Raw genomic sequence first — 21,848 nt, forward strand, 5'->3', positions numbered from 1 at the left:
TGTCAGATTTGCAAAAAATTGCCTGGTCCTGAAGGTGAAAATGAGCCCAGTCCTTAAGGGGTTAAATGTCGGCCAAACCCACCAATTCCGGTAAGACCTTCTGACCATCTAAGGGCGTACACAAACTTATTTTTGGTCCGCACCCATGTGTATGCCCATTCTGCAGACCCGCAAAAAAAATTAACTTGTCCTATTCTTGTCCGTTTTATGGACGAGAATAGGACTGCTATATTGCGACTCGCACGGATGCGCCCATTGGCCTGACTATACTGTGGGCGGCGAAGGCGGCAAGTAGGTAAACTATTTAAAAGTGGCTGGCACGCCAGTATAGTTGGCGTCCCAGTTGTAGCTTTCTGCGCATCATTTAGCTGCATATCCATAGTCTCTCCATCTATAGAGACTGCCCCAGGAGATGTCCACCATCTGGGCAAACCTCCATCACTGGCTGACGAATTTTGTTCAGGCTGGTCTCTAGGGATTGAGTACTTACCTTATACTTATCCCTGGTGTTCTTTTCTCTATCTCCCCTGATGAACTGCTTGCGGTATATACACATCTGTTTGCAGGCAGTGAAACATGCGTGTAGGGAGCTTTTTTTCTAGATCCTTTTAGGGACATCTAGTCTTATCTTCAGGGACAGGTTCCGGACGGGGTCGTCCTTGTAAGGACGAGTGCCCTGTGGTGAGGCTGCTACCCATATCTTAGAATTAGGGTCTTGCTTGCTAGTCAGCCATAGGGCCTATACAGGGACCCTACACTCTTGTGTATCACTGCCTGACATCATCTTTTTCATTTTTTCAACATTCATGAAGAAGCTGCCATAGGAGCATTGTCAAGGGTGAACGTTCCGTTTCCTGTCTCACGGTACCGGTAGGACAACTGGTTTCTGGTGCCGCCGTGCACTATTTTTTGTGTTTATATGTATCCTTCATTTGGGATGGACACCTAGGCTGTCAGCCAGTGTACATTCATCTGTTCTATCCCAAGGTTTGTTATTGCACACTTTATTTAGGAATTATTTTTTATCTGCATTATCAATAAATGTTAAATTTTAGATTACCCACCTCCTGAATCATGCCTTACCTTTGGTAATCTGGAGCGCAGACCTTCACCTCGGTTTGACCTCCCTAATCAGTCATTATAGTTCCATCGTTCATCGGGTAATCGGATCTTTTAACATATATACAAATCCTGGTCTGCTGACAGCAAACAAAGACAAGTATAGGAACGAGTGATGGCATTAACGATCGCTCATCCCTATATTGAAGAGGAGATCGCTGCATGTAACAGCAGCAGTCTCCTCCTCTAGCAAGCAGCCGCCTGGCTGATCTGTAAGTGTAATAATACCTTTACGCCAGATACATGGGTCACAGACACAATAACCAGGAGCTGACTCTATTGACTTCTATGGGAGCATTTTGAAGGCATGCTGTGTGATCTGTGCAGAGGTCATTGTACAAGGAATAGATAAGCTTTGACAATCACCTGTTGTGAATGGAGGATGTTGTGTTTTCTATGCACAGAGGTGATATCATTACAGGCAGGATTACAATGACAGAAAAGCAGGTAACTGCAGTAAAGTAATCTGTACAGACTAAAGCTGCATTTACACAAGCCAATAATTGTTCAGATTATCGGGAACAACCGTTCCTGCAAACGGTCGTTCCTGACAATCTGCCCCTATAAATGTGCCGTCGATCACCCGATGAACGAGCAAAATGCTCGTTCTTCGGATGATCCTTTTGTTAATTCAGGCACTACCGATCATGGTTTCTGGGCAGCAGATCCTGCTGTCTAAACAGTGATCTGCTGCTCAGAAACCATGATTCTGTAAGATCTCCTTCACTGATCGAGCAGCCGACTGTTGGGAAGAAACACTTCCTTCCCGATAATTGGCTGCAGAATCGTCCCATGTAAATCAACCTTAAGAAGTGGCGCCTATTATTAGGCTCAGTTGCGAAAACTGCAGGATTGTTTTCGTTTAATCCTTTCTACCTCTGAGGTTTTTTCATTTTTGCGTTTTCGTTTTGCACTCCCTGCCTTCCCAGAGTCATAACTTTTTTATTTTTTCAATCACATAGCCGTATGAGGGCTTGTTATTCGTTTGTTATTCTTACTTTTCAACGCCACCGTTTTATATTCCATATGATGTAGTGGGAAGCAGGTAAAAAATTCCAAATGGGGTGAAATTGGAGAAAAAAAAGGAATTCCGCCACAGTTTTATGTTTTTTTTAAATTTATTTACGACGTTAAATGTGCGATAAGACTGACCAGTTACTTTCATTCTACAGGTCAGTACAAATCCAGCGACACCTTATATGTATAGTTTTTTTTTACTTTTTGATACTGATAAAATAATAAAAACCTTGGGCAAAAAAATCATTTTTATTTTTTTCGCCATATTCTGACCACTATAACTTTTTTGTAGTTATGTGTACAGAGCTGTGTGAGCATTCATTTTTTCGGGGTGATCTGTACTTTTCATTGATACCATTTATTTTTTGAAGGAAATGCAGTGACCAAAAACGGCGAATCGGCCATTTTGACATTGTTTTTCCGTTTCACTGTTTGCTGTATGGGAAAAATATTTTTATAGTATGGGCGTTTTCACACATCGCAATACCCATGATGTTTTTTTTTTATTTATTTTTTTGGGGAAAGGGGAATGATTAGAATTTTTATCATTTTCAATTTTTAAAAACTTTATTATTATTTTTTACACTTCTTTATAGTTCCCATAGGAAACTATAACAAGAAATCATTAGATTGCTATTCTCTTAGACTGCAATACATTAGCATTCATCTATGAGAAATGTACTAGTTTCCTATAGAGCCCTACTACAGACATGGGCTCCATAGAAAACACTATGACAGCAGCCTCCTGTCATTCTCTATGACAGGGGCTGCTGCATACAAGCTCCAGCTCCTCCATTTGCCGCAGACTGACCACAGGATCTGAAGTGTTAGGGCTGTTTCACACGAGCGAGTCCATTGCGGAATCGCGCTCCGTGTGTGAGTGTGATCCTCCACTCTGGACTTGCAGGAGCGCACAGCATTATCATGATTTATAATGCTATGTGTCTCTGCATGGCCTTTTTTCCACAGAATCATAGAGACATAAAGCGGTCAGTATGATTCTGTAGAAATAAGGTCAAGCAGAGGCACATAGCATTACACTGCGTGCAGAATTATTAGGCAAATGAGTATTTTGACCACATCATCCTCTTTATGCATGTTGTCTTACTCCAAGCTGTATAGGCTCGAAAGCTTACTATCAATTAAGCATATTAGGTGATGTGCATCTCTGTAATGAGAAGGGGTGTGGTCTAATGACATCAACACCCTATATTAGGTGTGCATAATTATTAGGCAACTTCCTTTCCTTTGGCAAAATGGGTCAAAAGAAGGACTTGACAGGCTCAGAAAAGTCAAAAATAGTGAGATATCTTGCAGAGGGATGCAGCACTCTTAAAATTGCAAAGCTTCTGCAGCGTGATCATCGAACAATCAAGCGTTTCATTCAAAATAGTCAACAGGGTCGCAAGAAGCGTGTGGAAAAACCAAGGCGCAAAATAACTGCCCATGAACTGAGAAAAGTCAAGCGTGCAGCTGCCAAGATGCCACTTGCCACCAGTTTGGCCATATTTCAGAGCTGCAACATCACTGGAGTGCCCAAAAGCACAAGGTGTGCAATACTCAGAGACATGGCCAAGGTAAGAAAGGCTGAAAGACAACCACCACTGAACAAGACACACAAGCTGAAACGTCAAGACTGGGCCAAGAAATATCTTAAGACTGATTTTTCTAAGGTTTTATGGACTGATGAAATGAGAGTGAGTCTTGATGGGTCAGATGGATGGGCCCGTGGCTGGATTGGTAAAGGGCAGAGAGCTCCAGTCCGACTCAGACGCCAGCAAGGTGGAGGTGGAGTACTGGTTTGGGCTGGTATCATCAAAGATGAGCTTGTGGGGCCTTTTCGGGTTGAGGATGGAGTCAAGCTCAACTCCCAGTCCTACTGCCAGTTTCTGGAAGACACCTTCTTCAAGCAGTGGTACAGGAAGAAGTCTGCATCCTTCAAGAAAAACATGATTTTCATGCAGGACAATGCTCCATCACACGCGTCCAAGTACTCCACAGCGTGGCTGGCAAGAAAGGGTATAAAAGAAGAAAATCTAATGACATGGCCTCCTTGTTCACCTGATCTGAACCCCATTGAGAACCTGTGGTCCATCATCAAATGTGAGATTTACAAGGAGGGAAAACAGTACACCTCTCTGAACAGGGTCTAGGAGGCTGTGGTTGCTGCTGCACGCAATGTTGATGGTGAACAGATCAAAACACTGACAGAATCCATGGATGGCAGGCTTTTGAGTGTCCTTGCAAAGAAAGGTGGCTATATTGGTCACTGATTTGTTTTTGTTTTGTTTTTGAATGTCAGAAATGTATATTTGTGAATGTTGAGATGTTATATTGGTTTCACTGGTAAAAATAAATAATTGAAATGGGTATATATTTGTTTTTTGTTAAGTTGCCTAATAATTATGCACAGTAATAGTCACCTGCACACACAGATATCCCCCTAAAATAGCTAAAACTAAAAACAAACTAAAAACTACTTCCAAAAATATTCAGGTTTGATATTAATGAGTTTTTTGGGTTCATTGAGAACATGGTTGTTGTTCAATAATAAAATTAATCCTCAAAAATACAACTTGCCTAATAATTCTGCACTCCCTGTATAAATCATGATAATGCCGTGCGCTCCTGCAAGTCCAGAGCGGAGGATCACACTCACACACAGAGCGCGATTCCCGCAATGGACTCGCTCGTGTGAAACAGCCCTTAAATGTCCGCGACTGACATTATCGCCAATCACGGCAATGAACAGTGGGTGTCTGCTGTATGAAACAGCAGGCACGCCGTGGCTATAGCACCCGCTCCGCTCAGGAGCGGGCGCCATATTTAAAGACCCGACCAGCGCATCAGGAAGGGGTTAAATATAGATATTGACATGGAGAATATACATCATCAAAACTTCTTTAAAAATATGTTTATCATTTAAAAAATAGGTCATTTTCTGATGACACATTCCTTTTAAGCCTTAGAAAAATAAACGTAGCAGTCAACTATACATACACAGAGATTAGACACAGACAGGCAAACAGACAGAAAATACAGACATAAAAGTCTTGGTGTACAAGAATACCTGGAATTTTTCACCCCTGTCCATCTCTGTAGATCTGAATTCAGGAGAATCAATATAAGCATTGGGATAAATGTTATGTAGAAAATGACCTCTGTAGGAAACCTTCATCCTGATATTGCATGAATAAAAAGAAAACAAAATTTAGTGATCATTTTCAGAATTTCTGATACATAAAAGCATTCACTCACATAAAGTGATTTTGGAGTTGAGGAGATCAAGTTGCTTGCACAGAGTCCTGACCTTAAAAAAGAGTTTTCCAAAAATGAATTATTATCTGAAGGCCCCTAGCCTGCCTCACCTACTGAAAGATTCATACTTAACTGCTCCGGTACTGCGCGTTGGCTCCTGCTCCTCCATCTTCTGGTCTTCAAGCAACACGTCACTGCTCAAGTCACTGGGTCAGGGCAGCTCAGGTGATCATGTCCATGCCTGGACCAGAAAAAAAAATATCCAAGAACCAGAAGATGGAGGAACATATGACGGGAGAAGTGGGAAGAAGGTAGGAATATCAGTAGGTGATGCAGTCTAGGGGCCTTCAGGTAATTATTCCTGGAAACCCCTTTAAAAGGGAGTCTTTTACCTAATCTAAGCGTTTTAGCGGGCACAGATCAGGTTATAGACTTTGACCCTCATTACAATCGTACCTTTCTCTTCTGTGTCCCTCGTCCAGATCATGAAAATAACACTTTTTAAACTTATGCAAATGAGCTTCTGAAGGTGCCCAGGGGTGGCGTTACTGGGCGATGTGCCCAGAAAAACACACCTCAAGCCGGCGGACGTCATGAGCGGCACCAGAGGACGGCGGGTTGGTAACTGGCCCGCACCTGCATAATACCCATTATGGGCAGAGGAACAGCTTTTCATATTGCGCATGCGCCGGCCAACTAAAGACAGCTGGCCGGCGCATGTGCAATATGAAAAGCTGTTCCTCTGCCCATAATGGGCAGAGCAGTGTGCAGGTGCAGGCCAGTAACCAACCCGCCGTCCTCTGGTGCCGCTCGTGATGTCTGCCGGCTTGAGGTGTGTTTTTCTGGGCACATCGCCCAGTAATGCCACCCCTGGGCACCTTCAGAAGCTCATTTGCATGAGGTCTAGCATTGTCTTGCATTAGGAGGAACCCAGGGCCAACCGCACCAGCATATGGTCTCACAAGGGGTCTGAGGATCTCATCTCGCTACCTAATGGCAGTCAGGCTACCTCTGGCGAGCACATGGAGGGCTGTGCGGCCCTCCAAAGAAATGCCACCGCACACCATTACTGACCCACTGCCAAACCGGTCATGCTGGAGGATGTTGCAGGCAGCAGAACGTTCTCCACGGCGTCTCCAGACTCTGTCACGTCTGTCACATGTGCTCAGTGTGAACCTGCTTTCATCTGTGAAGAGCACAGGGCGCCAGTGGCGAATTTGCCAATCTTGGTGTTCTCTGGCAAATGCCAAACGTCCTGCACGGTGTTGGGCTGTAAGCACAACCCCCACCTGTGGACGTCGGGCCCTCATATCACCCTCATGGAGTCTGTTTCTGACCGTTTGAGCAGACACATGCACATTTGTGGCCTGCTGGAGGTCATTTTGCAGGGCTCTGGCAGTGCTCCTCCTTGCACAAAGGCAGAGGTAGCGGTCCTGCTGCTGGGTTGTTTCCCTCCTACGGCCTCCTCCACATCTCCTGATGTACTGGCCTGTCTCCTGGTAGCGCCTCCATGCTCTGGACACTACACTGACAGACACAGCAAACCTTCTTGCCACAGCTCGCATTGATGTGCCATTCTGGATAAGCTGCACTACCTGAGCCACTTGTGTGGGTTGTAGACTCCGTCTCATGCTACCACTAGAGTGACAGCACCGCCAGCATTCAAAAGTGACCAAAACATCAGCCAGGAAGCATAGGAACTGAGAAGTGGTCTGTGGTCATCACCTGCAGAACCACTGCTTTATTGGGGGTGTCTTGCTAATTGCCTATAATTTCCACCTGTTGTCTATCCCATTTTCACAACAGCATGTGAAATTGATTGTCACTCAGTGTTGCTTCCTAAGTGGACAGTTTGATTTCACAGAAGTGTGATTGACTTGGGAGTTACATTGTGTTGTTTAAGTGTTCCCTTTATTTTTTTGAGCAGTGTAAATACAGATGAGTCTTTCGGGTAAAATCACAGTTGGTGCATGTTGCAATCTTTTTGTCATGAACGGATGGTTCATGCAGAAAATCGCTCATGAGAATTTACCTACTGAATTAGAGGGGTCAGTGTTGAGTCTGGGTGCTGCCCATTCTACAATCAGACATCAACTAGATGGGAAAATCGCCCATATAAATTAGCCTGAAGGGAACACCATGTGAGTTGCCTCACAAGTGGGATGTACTAGCTAACCTGGTTTAGGCACTTTGGGGGAAATGTATCAAACTGCTGTAAAGTGGAACTGGCTTAGTTCCCCATAGCAACCAGATTCCACCTTTAATTTTTCCAAAGAAGCTGTGAAAAATGAAAGGTGGAATCTGACTGTTAGCTATGGTCAACTAAGCCAGTTTATCATAAGGGTAATATTTGAAGTCAGTTTTCCGTCTTTGAATCTGCATTGGTGTACTTTGCACCAAATTTATTAAATGCTATACACAGAGGGACATTTAGTATGGCACGTAGTCCACTATTAGGGTCCATTCACACGTCCGTAAGTGTTCTGCAGATCCGCAAAACACGGAAACTGGCAATGTGCATTCCGCAATTTGCGGACCGCACATTGCCGGCACTATAATAGAAAATGCCTAATCTTGTCCGCAATTGCGGACAAGAATAGGACATGTTCTATTTTTTTGCGGAAATGGAAGAACTGATACGGAAGTGCGGATCTGTAAATGCGGATCGTCCGTATACGGTCCGTATACGGAACCATTCATTTCAATGGTTCCGCAAAAAAACTGAATGTTCTCCGTATGCATTCCGTTTCCATATTTCCGTTTTTCCATTCCGTTGAAAGATAAAACATGTCCTATTATTAAATCACGTTCCGTGGCTCCATTCAAGTCAATTGGTCCGCAAAAAAAAAAACGGAACACATGGAAATGCATCCATATGTCTTCTGTATCCGTTCCATTTTTGCGGAACCATCTATTGAAAATTTTATGCCCAGCCCATTTTTTTCTATTTAATTACTGTATACTGTATATGCCATACGGAAAAACGGAACGGAAAAGGAAACACAAGGAAAAAAAAACGGAATGACGGATCCGCTTAAAACGGACCGCAAAACACTGAAAAAGCCATACGGTCGTGTGCAGGAGGCCTTATGGTATAAAAAAGTAGCAAATTATGGCGAACACCATAGGTTTACCATAATTTGCACATTTTTAAGCTTCTAGCCAATTTTCTAAAGTGGCTAGAAAAATTACGGGACTTAGCACAGCCGCTGACTTTACTATAACTTACGCCAGAATCTAGCTGAAGTAAATGCCAGCCCCTGGCTGGCATAGACTTCAGTTTCTGGCACACAGATAGCCAGAGATGCGGCTAATTTGTTAAATTTGGCTAAAACGCTGTGGTTTATGTCTGGCAGCCTCTCGGCATGTTTGCGGTGCTGCGGCAGTATCTCCGCCGCTCCCAATTATAGTGAATGGGGCCGGGCCAGACTTCCGGCAGCACACGTGTACAAGTATTAGTACGGATCCGGCAGGCTGTTCCCCTGCCGGAACAGCCTGCCGGACAAGTCTAGCGATAATGTAAAAGAAGCCTAAGACAGGTTTTTTGTGTGGCTGCCATTTTATTTCTCCTAATTGCTCTCTAGACAAAAAGAGCCAATGCAACTAATGAAAGGTAATATTTAACTATTTTCATTTTCTTAATTCCTGGAGAACCCCTTTAAATACTAATGACCTATCCTCTGGATAGGTCATTATCTGATCGACTATCTGATCAGCTGTTTGAGAAGGCACCGGTGCTCATGTGCTCACTGCTGCCTTCTCCTTGCTCACCAAGCACATTACCGTACACTGTATAGCGTATGTGCTTGGTACTGCATTCAGCCCTCTTCCCTTCTATGGGGCTGAGCTGCGCTTGTGCCACGTGATCGATGAACATGTTGTCACTTGGCCTATGGAAAGCTACTGTAAGAGAAGGCTGCAGCACTACTGCAAGCCCCACTGCCTTCTCAAACAGTTGATCGGCGGGGGTCCCGGGTGTCGGACACCCACTGATCTGATAATGATGACCGCTTGGAAAAATGAGAGTATACTGTGCAGTACCAGGTGGAACCAAACAGTTGTGTTGTGCCTGTTAAACAAAGAATAGGGAAGCAGTATTCCAGCTGACCGGTGGGGTGCAAGGAGTCTGTGGCCTATTCAAAGGACACCTCTTTAAAGATAAATATTAATGTAATAAGCAAAGCCAACGATGCATATGTCAGTTAATATAAATCACTTACTTCCCTCTCAGAAGTATACTTAAACGGTCATCAACAGAAGTCTTGTCTTCTACTGCATATGTCTGTCCCTTTTGTAAAGTTTGAATATTACAAAATTGTCCAGTGAGTCTCTTAAATAACTCAGGAGGCACATGAAGAGGTTCGAACATTTTGTGGTAGATGCCTTTAAGCTCCTTTTCTATTTTGATCTAGAATGCATAGAAAAAAAAACATATGTCTATAAAATAAAGAAACATCCATTGGTAAAAGGGTTGTGCAACTTATATTAAAAGCTCCCCAAAGCCGCTAAATATGTTAAAATAATAAAGAACATATACTCAACACATAATCACCCGCAGTTTCCAGTGCTGCCACTCCAGTCCTCCCCTCTGACCTGTAGTTACAGGCTGCAGTGGCTTACAGTCAGGTCCATAAATATTGGGCCATCGACACAATTCTAACATTTTTGGCTCTATACACCACCCCAATTGATTTGAAATGAAACTAACAAGATGTACTTTAACTGCAGACTGTCAGCTTTAATTTGAGAGAATTTACATCCAAATCAGGTGAACGGTGTAGGAATTACAACAGTTTGCATATGTGCCTCCCACTTGTTAAGGGACCAAAAGTAATGGGGCAGAATAATAATCATAAATCAAACTTTCACTTTTTAATACTTGGTTGGAAATTTTAAATCCATTGCCCTGGTGTATAGTGCCAAAAATGTTAGAATTGTGTTGATGTCCCAATATTTATGCACCTGACTGTATATGGCAAGTGAGCGCTGTAGTCAAACACTGGCTTCAGTTGACCCAAGCAGACAAATATATCACAATCCAAGGAAATTAAGATATAGTGCAGAACCAGCCTTCAACTTCAAAAGCAGGTTCATTATACAAATTATCATAAACCAAGACATATTAGATTTGGATTTAGATTGAAATGACTGGATTTGCATCCAATCCACATGTTTTGCACCAAAACCACGATTGTGTGCGTGAGGCCAAAGGTGCACATGGCGACTAGAGCTGTTTTTTTTACTGCCACCGATTCTGTTACTGATACCTCAGTACCAAAGCCGCCTTCGGATTCAAGTTTTAAAATGGTTTTCAAGTTGAAAAATCAAAGTCCGAAGTTATTCACTGAAGTCTCATAACACTTCGGAGATAACGAATTTCACCTTGCCGGGGCTGTTTTGCCTTTTCATAGGTAAATGCATTGATATCCAATTCATTATTGTCAAGATGGATGTTCATTACCTTTAAGAGCCATGCTCGACTATAGTTGCAATTTTGTATGTCTTGAGTAGGCCAAAGTAAGGTCATACAAAGGTTTCTACTTCAGTGTTATTCTTTTCAGTCTGAGAAGAGGTCTCCTTGTCTACTTATAAATTTATGACGGGAGATAAAGATAAGCTCTATGCAGCTGGTGATAATTACCTATACAATTAGGCATTTATTAATGAAGCAAAATATATAATATGTATGTATTCATTTAATGAGCCTTAGTTAGTCCTTAGCATAAGACAATCAGTAGGACATATATATATACAGTACAGACCAAAAGTTTGGACACACCTTCTCATTCAAAGAGTTTTCTTTATTTTCATGACTATGAAAATTGTAGATTCACACTGAAGGCATCAAAACTATGAATTAACACATGTGGAATTATATACATAACAAACAAGTGTGAAACAACTGAAAATATGTCATATTCTAGGTTCTTCAAAGTAGCCACCTTTTGCTTTGATTACTGCTTTGCACACTCTTGGCATTCTCTTGATGAGCTTCAAGAGGTAGTCGCCTGAAATGGTTTTCACTTCACAGGTGTGCCCTGTCAGGTTTAATAAGTGGAATTTCTTGCCTTATAAATGGGGTTCGGACCATCAGTTGCGTTGAGGAGAAGTCAGGTGGATACACAGCTGATAGTCCTACTGAATAGACTGTTAGAATTTGTATTATGGCAAGAAAAAAGCAGCTAAGTAAAGAAAAATGAGTGGCCATCATTACTTTAAGAAATGAAGGTCAGTCAGTCAGCCAAAAAATTGGGAAAACTTTGAAAGTAAGAGCTATTTGACCATGAAGGAGAGTGATGGGGTGCTGCGCCAGATGACTTGGCCTCCACAGTCACCGGACCTGAACCCAATCGAGATGGTTTGGGGTGAGCTGGACCGCAGAGTGAAGGCAAAAGGGCCAACAAGTGCTAAGCATCTCTGGGAACTCCTTCAAGACTGTTGGAAGACCATTTCAGGGGACTACCTCTTGAAGCTCATCAAGAGAATGCCAAGAGTGTGCAAAGCAGTAATCAAAGCAAAAGGTGGCTACTTTGAAGAACCTAGAATATGACATATTTTCAGTTGTTTCACACATGTTTGTTATGTATATAATTTCACATGTGTTAATTCATAGTTTTGATGCCTTCATAGTCATGAAAATAAAGAAAACTCTTTGAATGAGAAGGTGTGTCCAAACTTTTGGTCTGTACTGTATATTTCTTTATATTATATTGTTATATGTTACGAAGACAACATGTATCCAGTATATTGTATATAATTCTCATTAGAAGAGTATCTGTCTCTAAAAGAGTGTCTGTAAAGATGTGTATTTTGTAACCATTAATCGCATCTTTGGTATGACAGAGGAGGTACTGATATCTCTGTGAGAAAACAAGGCCACTCAAATCCATAAATCAACAGTGTGAGAAACATTCAGAGAGACGCCTAGAGGTCTGTCTCTAATTGCTACAAGTGTCAGAATTAATCCCTATGGCTGTGAATTAAAGCTTCTAAGGTCAAAATGTATATTCAGACTTACATAAGTTAACCCTTTATACTATGATGCAGATAGCTTATACAGCAGTGCCACCTAGGTATGAGTAGGTGACATTACAACAGTAGCAAAAGTGCATTCTGGGTAAGGTTATGATGTCCCAGTTTTTATCAATGGTCACGCCCATCCGACAATGATTGGAAAGTTCCAAACTAGGAAGGTGTGTCTAACTGATAAGTTTGTGATCATAAGCCATACACAGGAGAAAAAGAAAGAAAAGAGAGAAAAGGAGAGAGGAGAAGACAAGTAAAGCTCTCTAAAGGGGTCTATCAAGAGGAAAGCCATGGTGAGATGCGCTATGATGGACCACCCAGCTTTCCTAGGAGCAGAAGTGAGATTCCTACTAGGACTTGGTAAGAGACACAGAAAATGATATTTCATTTTATTAAGACTAATTTGATAGTGTGGGTGAAATTATACCATCTAGATTGGCGAATAAATAAATAATTAAATTGGCGAATAAATAAATCCTTAAATTAATTGATCATCTCCATATTGAGATGTAGTCTTAGGATATTGTGAGGCTTCATTCTACCTGCAGAAGAATCAAGACTCATAATCGAGCAAAGCATTAAATGATTATATATATATATAGAACATTCTTCGCCAAGCTAAGTGATGGATTCCCACAGGAAAGACTTGTTTCAAGTCCTTCCCATTTAAGATATGGTCTAGCAAGATCCTAGATCCCTGTTATTTGTCTTAATAGTCTTCCCAAAGTTATATATGTGTAAATAGTCCAGGATGGGGCGGAAGGATATAATTGTCTATTCTAAGTTATATCCTTGAATGGATTTGCCCATCTTGAAGTCATGTGATGTGTAGTTGGTTAGAGGGGGGGCAGAATGTATTTAGCATTCTATAATGATGTCTAGGATTAGACATGTCCATCTTGATATCATGAGGTTTTCTCTGAACAGAAGTGATGTATATCACTTATGTTCATATTTTGATATCCTAACCTAATAATAGCTTGGTTATAATGTGACAAGTTATTTCCACTCACATGTATTGTTAAGCTTGTAATGAATGCTTTATATTAACGCTATATATATTCATTTGCATGTATCATTGTGTTTATTTACTTATATATGTTTATAATCTTGTAACCAATAAATCTGCTTATTTTTATAATACCTGTGTATTATTGTATAATGCAGAACTACATTTTATCATTAACGTCATCTCACGTCAAAAAGAACTTATTTATCTGAGGAAATAGTCGGACTCAGATATGAATTGTATCAATTAGGTTGTCTACAATTCACTAGGTCATGATTTTAAAAATTTATGACAAATTTTATAAATTTTATTTTTTTATGGTTAATTATTTTTATGACCATAATTAATAATTCTTAATTGAATTATTACCCCCCGACAGGGCCCAAGCATTTAAATTCTGTTTGGATACGAATCTCCGTACAGCATTCAAATAAAGTTTTGACTGAAGCGACTGTGGATATATGATGCGAAGCTTGGTTCCTAAACACTAGTGATGGGTATATGTTCTATTGTTATTTAAAAAAATTAAGAGGTTAAGTGTAGACAACCAGTGCGTACGCAGACACAGGGGATTCTGCTGCCTGTAGTCCATTAGGATAGGCTATCAGTATCAGACTCCAGGCACCTCTGTGGATCAGCCTATTGAAGAAGCCATTGGATGACGTCCCCTTGTATGTGCACAGCACCATACAGTTTATAGCGACTGTGCTGCCAGCACATTTACTGAGACTGACAAAGAAACAGCAGGTGGCGCTATGCTAACATTATTCCTACAATATCTCTGGATGCAACTGCAAGCATTTTTTAAATGTGTACATACAAAAACTATTTATCAAAAACTATTAACTATGGGTGGATTTATTTAACGATAAACAATAATGCTCATGGGACAACCCCTTTAAAATCCCAATTTTGAGCAGGATGTAGATAAACCACAATATTTTATTATATCTCATGGGTGCAAAATACAGATGAACAACCATTGCTTTTAAAAAAAAAGGGGGATACCAGTCTGAACAACCATTGCCCTTGGCTAACTTAACCATGCTTCTTTGCCTAGACTGCAGAGTTACACACTGTAAGACAAAATATACATATTGTAACTGCAATTCTGCGTCCTCGTGCTGGCACACTATAGGAAGAGGCCCCAGCCTCTCTGGTGGCGGGCACCGTAGGAGCACACATAGGCATGCATGCACGGCAGCTCACATCCTGGCCACCTGCTCCCCACGGTGGCCGTAAACCCTGGAAAAAGCGCAGTGTATAATGTAATGGAAAAATGAATCCAGCCAGCAAAGGAAGCAATATGGACAATCACAATACATTAGTAAGTGCCTTGTATTAACTTTCTCTGCATGATAAAGGCAATTTGCTGAAGTGAGACAACCCCTTTAAGGGATTCATCTTTGCATTTTAAGAGTCATAACTGTTTTACTTTGCTGTTGATGTAGCTGTATTGTTTTATTGCAGGACAACTAGCCATTTTCAACATCACCATTTTGGGGTACATATAATTTATTGCTTACCAAAAAAATAAAAAAGCACTAATAGAGATATATACTGTATACAGTCTCTTATATAAACTCCCAAAATTCAATAAATAACAACTTTAACCCCAAATTGAGGCAAAAGAGGGAGCTAAAACGTAACTTTTATTAAGATTGAAATAAAATCATAACACTGCACCAAAAAGACATACAAAACACAAATAGAAGTGAATCATGTATGCAATGGTCACCTAAATTGTAGAACAACCATGAGATATCACAGGGCACATTAAATACAATAGAAGGAGAGAAAATTGGAATGATCTCACCAATCTGGTGCCTTCGGCAGGATGTAGGTCATACACAAACTCCCAAGTTCGTATGGTGCCCCGATGTGCTCACATAGATATGATGAAGGCATACAAACGAGTGACTCTTGTACTATTATATACGGAACAGGCATAGGGGCAGGTGGCTCTTGTCCCCTTATATGGAAAAGACATCAGGAACAACTAGCCCTATATCACCCTATGTAGAGGGAAGAAACTAGGAGTGCCCTGCCTATCTATACATAGCACTCACCCCGAAAGGGGCAAGCCCGTCCTGACCCTGAACCCGGGCAATATTTCCATCTTAGTAAAAGTTAAGTTTTAGATCCCTCTTTTGCCTCAATTTGGTGTTAAAGTTGTTACTCTTTTGCCTCAATTTGGTGTTTAAGTTACTTACCAAAAAAAATCCAGAAATCCCAGCATTGTTTTTTTTGCATTTATTAAGGCACATTTTCTAAGACTGGCTTTTTACGCTTGTCTTAGTTTCCACCTCTGCGCTGCAGTTAGATTCGTCTAATTTCTGACAAGGTGTGTGCCTAATGATAAATTAGGCGCATCTATGGCAGTCCTTGCACCTGGCTGGCTTAGTTTTTCGCTAACATTTATGCTCTTTTCCAAGCGTAAATGTTAGTAAATTTGCGGGGCAGGACTTGCATCTAAATGTGCCCCATTGTTTTTGCTGTTTACCATGCGGTAAAAGTGACACTGTAATACTTTTTTGCAGTAAAAACAAGTTTTTTGGGGTTTGACATAGCCCGAGAGCTGCAATTTTTGATTCATTTTCACTCAATGTACTGTGCCATGCAAAAGTTTTGGCACCCCTGGTCAAAATTACTGTGAACAGTTAAGCAAGTTGAAAATGAAATGATCTCCAAAAGGCATAAAGTTGAAGAAGAAACACACTTTTCAACATTTAAGCAATATTAGTGTATTATTTTGGTTTTGTACTATTTAGGAGAGAAAAAAGGAAATGTGTACCTTGCAAAAGTATAGGAACCCAAGGAGATTTGCATTGACCGAGGTATCAGACCTTAAATAGCCGGTTAAGGGTTAAAGCTTGTTTGCAATCATAGGAAAGGCCAGGTCATGCAAATTTCAAAGTTTTATAAATAGCCACACTCCTCTAACCTTGTCTCGAAAAACACCTGTTATTTCCTCCGTTCGAAATAAAATTAAGAAATGGCAGATAACAGGTGGAGTTCAAGAGAATGTCTGGAAGACCTGCTCGTAGGACATCTGCACAAATATGGTGGCCTTCATGGAAGAATCATCAGAAGAAAACCTCTCCTGGGTCCTTACCACAAAATTCAGCATCCGAAGTTTGCAAAAGAACATCTAAACAAGCCTGATTCATCTTGAAACAAGTCTTGTGGACCAATGAGGTTAAAATAGAACTCTTTGGCCACAATGAGCAAAGCTATGTTGGGAGAAAAATAAGGGTTACATGAAAAGACCACCTCTCCAACCATTAAGCATGGGGGCAGATCCATTATGCTTTGCGGTTGTGTTGCAGCCAATGGCACGGAAAACATTTTGTGGGTAGAGGGAAGAATGGATTTAGTGAAATTCCAAAAACCAGAACCAGGTCCAAAACACAAAAGAGACACAAATCTTTCCATTACCGTTTTTCTCAGTGGCATAAAAATACTTGTGCAAAATACTGACCAACTACTGTTTTTTTAACAGGCTGAAAATATGACACTGATTTCAAGAGAAATCAGCTTCAGAAATCCATTTTAAGGCTCCGTTCACACGTCCGCATTTTGCGGAACGGAATTGCGGACCCATTCATTTCAATGGGGCAGCACGATGTGCTGCCCGGACACGGAATTGCGGACCCGCACTTCCGGGTCCGCAATTCCGTTCCCCAAAAAAATAGAACATGTCCTATTCTTGTCAGCAATTGCGGACAAGAACAGGCATATTCTATTAGTGCACATTGCCGCTGTCCGTGTGAATGGAGCCTTACTAGTGTATTTTTGCAACGTTTTTCTTCCTTGCATTGACTTCATTGTGAATCTGTGCAGAATACACATCAAGAAGTGACGTAGTTTTATTTTCCCTTACGTCCTAACCAGCAGCACAAGTGGGGGAGTTCTCCCCTGTGAAACTGGTAGGACAGGTGGAATTTTTGTTGACAATAAATTTCCTACCAAGCACTAATTAAATAATTAGTAAAACCCACCCCTATAAAGGGCAGACAGCCCACATCCCAGTGCTTTTTTTCTCTGTCCCTGTGGACAGTAGGACGGGTCAGGCTGCGGCCTGTTACTTTAAAAGACATTCCTTATTTTTATATATTTTTCCTACCAATTTAATCCTTGTTTTTTCCTCAGCTTCGTCCCCGTCGACTCTCTAATCCCTCCAGCCTTGCTGCGTCTGCTGGTTGTTGCGGTCCGCCGCCTTGCTCGGCGGTCCGGGCGGAGCCTAACGCGACAGTCTGTTACCTGCTTGCCTGGCCGGCGTCGGGCCTCCTGCGTCCCATCGCCGGCTCCTCCTGCTCTGCGATCGGTGCGCGGCCCGGCAGGAAGTACGTCAGATGGCGACTTCCGGGTCTCGCGCCGGTCATTTCTTTAGTTTTAAGAATAACTAGGTAGCGGTGACCTAGGTGGTACATTATGTAAACATATATCTATAATATATATATATATAAAGGCCAAATATTCCTGTGGGATTAAGAGGAAATTTTGGTATAGAGGCGGGACTATCGGCGGGGCGGAGCTAAGGGGGAAGGTGGAGTTTTTCCACCTATATAAACCCACAAACAAGTGGAGCGCTTCCTCTTTCTTTGCAGAGAGCTATTGCTGCGCTTCTGTGGCTACTACTGAAACTTGCTAAAGTTTCTTTCCTTCTAGATGGCGTCTCCTAATGGCGATCAGCGCGGGAAGGCTTCCCACAAGCAGAGACACCTAGTCTGCGCCTCTTGCGAGATGCCAATGCCAGACTTCTATGAGTATAATAGATGTCCGCTGTGTCGTCCTCAGTCGCAGCCCACCATAAGCGACATGTTTGGCTGGATGAAGGACTTCATGGGAAACGCCATTTCCGAAATCAAGAGTGCCCTCTCTTCCAAGAGAGCAAGAATATCTTCACCGGGTCCGGTGCCTATGGCGGAAGACGTTATCTCCGTGGACGAGCGCTCCTCCTCTTCCTCGGATGATGAAGACTCGCTGTACTTGTTTCCAGCCGAAAAAACCCAAAGGCTTTTGCGCTCCATCCGGTCAAGGGATCGTGATGTCGAGCAAGGGAAAGCTCCGCCGTCCATCTCTAGGGGGTTAAGGACCTTCAAAGTGGACGAGAACCTTAAGAGATTGATGCTAACTGAGTGGAAGCACCCGGAAAAGGGTCCAGTCCTCAACAAGAGGTTTAAACTAATGTTTCCCCTCCGTGAGTCAGAGGCAGACCTTTGGGTACCGCCTCCGAAGGTCGACATGGCGATTTCCAAATTGTCTAAAAGGACCCTAGTCCCGTCAGATGACGGAAGTAACCTCCAGGACCTGTCACGGCCATGGCTATGACCGTGACTCCTGAACCGCATGCGGTTGTCAGCGGTTTTCTTTGGTGTTCAATCACAGGTGAGGGCTGTGGTATTTGCCTCACCTGTGGTTGCCGCTGGCAACAGTGTGTATGTGGCAGCGTAGCAGGCTGAGCTGTGCCATTGCAGCTCGCTACGTTGTGCATGCGGTTTTGTGTTATGTGTGTATGTGTGCACTTCCTTTTTATGTTATTGTGTGCACGTCTCCTTTAAGTGGTGTTTTCCCTTCCCTGGTGTTGGAAGGGTTAATCTCCTTCCTAGTGTGTGTGTGCACTGGGTGTGTCCGACTGTGGGGTGTGGCTTCTTGGCCTATAAAGCCTCACTGCTTTTGCAGGCCTGCAGGTTGCTTCAGCCATGCTTAGCTGAGAGCAGCCTCATGTCTTTATTACCTGCCAGTAAGAGCCACCCCTGTGGTCATAACCATAATGTCGCTTTAAGTTATTTCTAGTTATGTGTGATGTCCGTGTGATGTTTTATATGTGATTTTGTGCAGCTATGGATCTGGGTCCCTGTGTGGGGATGCGTTTGTGATCTGCACCCTGCTAACACAGGGATCCAGTCAGCAAGGCTGTGGCAGGTAGGTGGAACTCTTTGTTCACCTGCCATATCCATAGAGCTGTTTATGTCTCCCCTTTTCCTGCAGCTTGGCCGTTGAGACTCCTGCTCCTCCGTGTCTAGGAGGAGTGGGCTTGTCTTACTCAGCTCCTAGGTGAGGGTCATCTTGAGGGCTAGCAGGGACTTTTAGGTTCCGGAGCATGGGCCCTCCTACCATCAAGGTTGGCTCATGTAGCTAGGAGCCAGGGTCAGGTTAGGGATGCGTTTAGGAGGTGACCTGCTCCCTAATCCTGTCTTCATGGCCAAGCAGCCGTAACATCACCGGGCTTCACACGGCTGAGGATTTCCCCCATCCTCAGCCGTGACAGGACCCGTTAGATCAGAGGGTTAAGATGCAATTACTCCGTGGCGGCAGCCTCCGCTTCGGTGGCTGTTGCCTCCTCTGAGGTCGCGGACTTTGTATGCTCCCGCATCCTGAGGATTCAGTCTGACCTAGAGGCCGGAGTGGCCAGAACGAACATTCTGGATCAATTCAAAACCCTTCTGCTGGGAGCAGACTTTTTAAGCGATGCTTCGGCGCAACATTTAAAGCTGGCTGCAAAAGGTATGGCGCTTTCTTCTGCCAGCCGTAGGCCCCTCTGGCTGCGCCCTTGAATCGCTGACAACGCCTCCGAGTTCAATTTATGCGGTCTGCCCTGTAAGCCAGGGAAGCTATTTGGTTCCGAGCTGGACAAGCTCATGGAGAGCCTGGCAGACAAAAAAGGGAAAAATCTCCCTCAACAGTCCTTTCGGGGCCGCAGTAGGTCCGGGAACACAAGACCCCAGGGCCTCTCTAGGTCCCAGAGACGTCAGGGGTCCTCCAGTCGTGGTCGGGGCAAAGATCGCAGAGCGGACCTATGACTCTCCCGCTTACCTTCCCCCTTCCCCTCCCTGCGACGCACAACTCCTAAGTTCTCCTCCAGTCGGAGGTCATTTAAGTTTTTTTCAGCAAGCCTGGCTGCAAGAAATTCCGGACCAGTGGGTCCTAAATATAATTTTGTCCGGCTACACGATAGATTTTGTGTCTCCCCCTCAGGAGAAGTTTATGTTAACTCGGCCTCTACCTCAAACCAAACAGAAGATCCTGGAGGACGCGGTCCTCCTTTACCTTCACAAAAGAGCCCTAGAGGAGGTTCCCTCCCACGAACGAGGGCAAGGGGTGTATTCCCCCATATTTTTAGTCCCAAAGCCTTCCGGAGACTGGCGCATGAGAATAGATCTGCGCTACCTAAATCGCTTCATAAGGCAGAAGCGCTTCAGAATGGAGACCATCCGCTCCTTAATCAATATTCTAAGTCCCGGAGACCTCATGGTCACCATAGATCTAAAGGACGCTTATCTTCATGTCCCTATTCATCCAACTCACCGAAAGTTCCTAAGAGTTGCGGTCTCCATAAAGGGTGTGGTAAAGCATTACCAGTTTTCTGTTCTACCCTTTGGCATCTCTTCTGCTCCCCACACCTTTACCAATGTTGTGGCTCCGGTTGTTGCCAAGCTCAGGCTTCAAGGGCTAGAAATCGTGCCATAGCTAGACGACTGGCTCTTAAAAGCCGCGTCTCTAGACGTTCTTCAAATCCATCTTCATCTGGCTCTTCAGACTCTCCAGCGATTAGGCTGGTTGATAAATTGGGAGAAGTCCCAGATCCTGCCTTCCACCTCCAGGGTATTCCTGGGTTTTATAGTGGATTCTAAAAGAATGACGCTCTCTCTCTCCCCGGAAAGGAAAGATCGAGTCATAAGAGCCGCACAGTTCCTCATGGCACCTCGACGAGTGCCCATCAGAACACTTATGAAGATGTTGGGCCACATGTTAGCATCTGCAGAAGCAGTTCCTTGGGCCCTTTGGCACCTTCGTCCACTTCAAGAAGAAGTGTTAGCAGTCTGGAACCACAACCCCAAGGGGTTGGACAAGACTCACTCCCTGTCTGTCAAAGTCCGGTCCTCACTCAAATGGTGGAGGAACCGGATCAGATGGGAGGTCCTTGATTCAACCTCGTTGGATCACGTTGACCACAGACGCCTCCCTTCTAGGTTGGGGAGCCCATCTGGAAGACAGTCCAGTACAGGGTACCTGGACTCCACAGGAGAGGCTTCTCTTGTCCAATATGAGAGAACTAAGAGCCGTACGTCTAGCTCTTTATTATTTTGCTCGTCTCATCCGCGGGAAGGCGGTGAGAGTCCGTTCGGACAGCACGACTGTGGTCGCTTATATCAACAGACAGGGAGGTACGAGGTCTCAACCTCTTCTCCAGGAAGTTGGTCTAATCCTCTCTTGGGCAGAGCTCAGTCTATCCCACCTTTCCACGGTTCACATCAGGGGAGATCTCAACATCGTTGCGGATCGACTCAGTCGGGGTCTGCCAGTTCCAGGCGAATGGTCACTGAACAGGGACATCTTCTCCCAGATCACTCTACGCTGGGGCACTCCAGAGATCGAATTGATGGCGACCCGGTTGAACGCGAAGGTAGACAAG

The 21,848-nt window shown here is 43.4% G+C and overlaps 1 protein-coding gene across 3 annotated transcripts in view; it reads right to left on the bottom strand.

Annotated features, from left to right (window-relative positions):
• BVES (blood vessel epicardial substance) overlaps positions 1–21,848 on the bottom strand; it is a 123,256-nt gene that overhangs the window by 38,131 nt on the left and 63,277 nt on the right. For all 3 annotated transcript variants that reach the window (XM_040428811.1, XM_040428812.1, XM_040428813.1), the window contains exons 4-5: positions 9,615–9,802; positions 5,207–5,315 (exon numbers count right to left, since the gene is read on the bottom strand). In XM_040428811.1, coding sequence (XP_040284745.1) covers positions 5,207–5,315; positions 9,615–9,802 — 297 coding nt within the window. The remainder of the gene's footprint in view (positions 1–5,206; positions 5,316–9,614; positions 9,803–21,848) is intronic.

This window comes from Bufo bufo, chromosome 4 (genome assembly GCF_905171765.1).
Source record: "Bufo bufo chromosome 4, aBufBuf1.1, whole genome shotgun sequence".
In the NCBI taxonomy this organism is placed as follows: domain Eukaryota; kingdom Metazoa; phylum Chordata; class Amphibia; order Anura; family Bufonidae; genus Bufo; species Bufo bufo.